The sequence below is a fragment of the Antrostomus carolinensis genome, unplaced genomic scaffold, assembly GCF_000700745.2.
Source record: "Antrostomus carolinensis isolate BGI_N321 unplaced genomic scaffold, ASM70074v2 scaffold17298, whole genome shotgun sequence".
Lineage (NCBI taxonomy): Eukaryota > Metazoa > Chordata > Aves > Caprimulgiformes > Caprimulgidae > Antrostomus > Antrostomus carolinensis.
In genome coordinates this window covers 2,077-2,829 of record NW_010332450.1, presented here as the reverse complement: position 1 = coordinate 2,829, position 753 = coordinate 2,077, and the positions used below count along the sequence as shown (strand labels likewise).

Here is a 753-nt window from a genome sequence, read left to right as displayed (position 1 = left end):
ATCCATCCATCCATCCATGGTCAAGGTGAACACCTTGAAGGTGTTGACCCAACACAAATCATTGATTAGGACCCACCAGGAGCTCCTTCCGAAGATGTGTCCGGAGATGTTTCATGAGAGAAGAACTGGACATGAAACACTTGGGACATTTGGAGCATTTATAGGGTTTCTCTCCAGTGTGGATCCGTTGATGGATGATGAGGGTGGAACTGGCCCGAAAGCTCTTCTGACAGTAGGAACACTGGTAGGGCTTCTCCCCCGTGTGGATCCGATGGTGTCTACGGAGACTGGTGTTCTCCCGAAAGGTTTTCCCACAGTCGGAGCAGACGTAAGATCTGGATTTGAGGTGACTCTTCTGATGGAGGAGAAGAGTTGAGTGATCCATGAAGCTCATCCCACAATCAGAACATTGATGAGGTTTCTTCTCCATCAAATGTCGTTCGCGGTGTTGAGTAAACGTTGAATATTCCATGAAGGTTTCTCCACAGTCGGAGCAGAAGTGGAGATGTTGTTGTCCTTGGTGGGATCTCAGGTGGGTTAGAAAGGTGGAGTTTTTGGTGAAGGTTTCTCCACATTGAGAACATTTGTAGGTTCCTTCTTCTGAGTGACTCTTCCGGTGTTTGCTGAGGGATTTGTTGGCCATGAAGCGTTTCCCACACTCAGGACATTCATAAGGTCTCTCCCCGGTGTGGATCCGTCGGTGGATGATGAGGGTGGACTTGGAGGTCAAGTTCTTCCCACAATCTGGACAGA

At 48.7% G+C, this 753-nt stretch overlaps 1 protein-coding gene across 1 annotated transcript in view; it reads right to left on the bottom strand.

The window, feature by feature from the left end:
• Positions 1–76: 76 nt before the first annotated feature.
• Positions 77–753, bottom strand: part of LOC104529264 (zinc finger protein 501) — a gene marked incomplete at its 3' end in the record, with an annotated part of 1,863 nt that continues 1,186 nt past the window's right edge. Inside the window, exon 3 of the mRNA XM_029086371.1 lies at positions 77–744. Within this exon, the coding sequence (XP_028942204.1) occupies positions 77–744 (668 nt within the window). The remainder of the gene's footprint in view (positions 745–753) is intronic.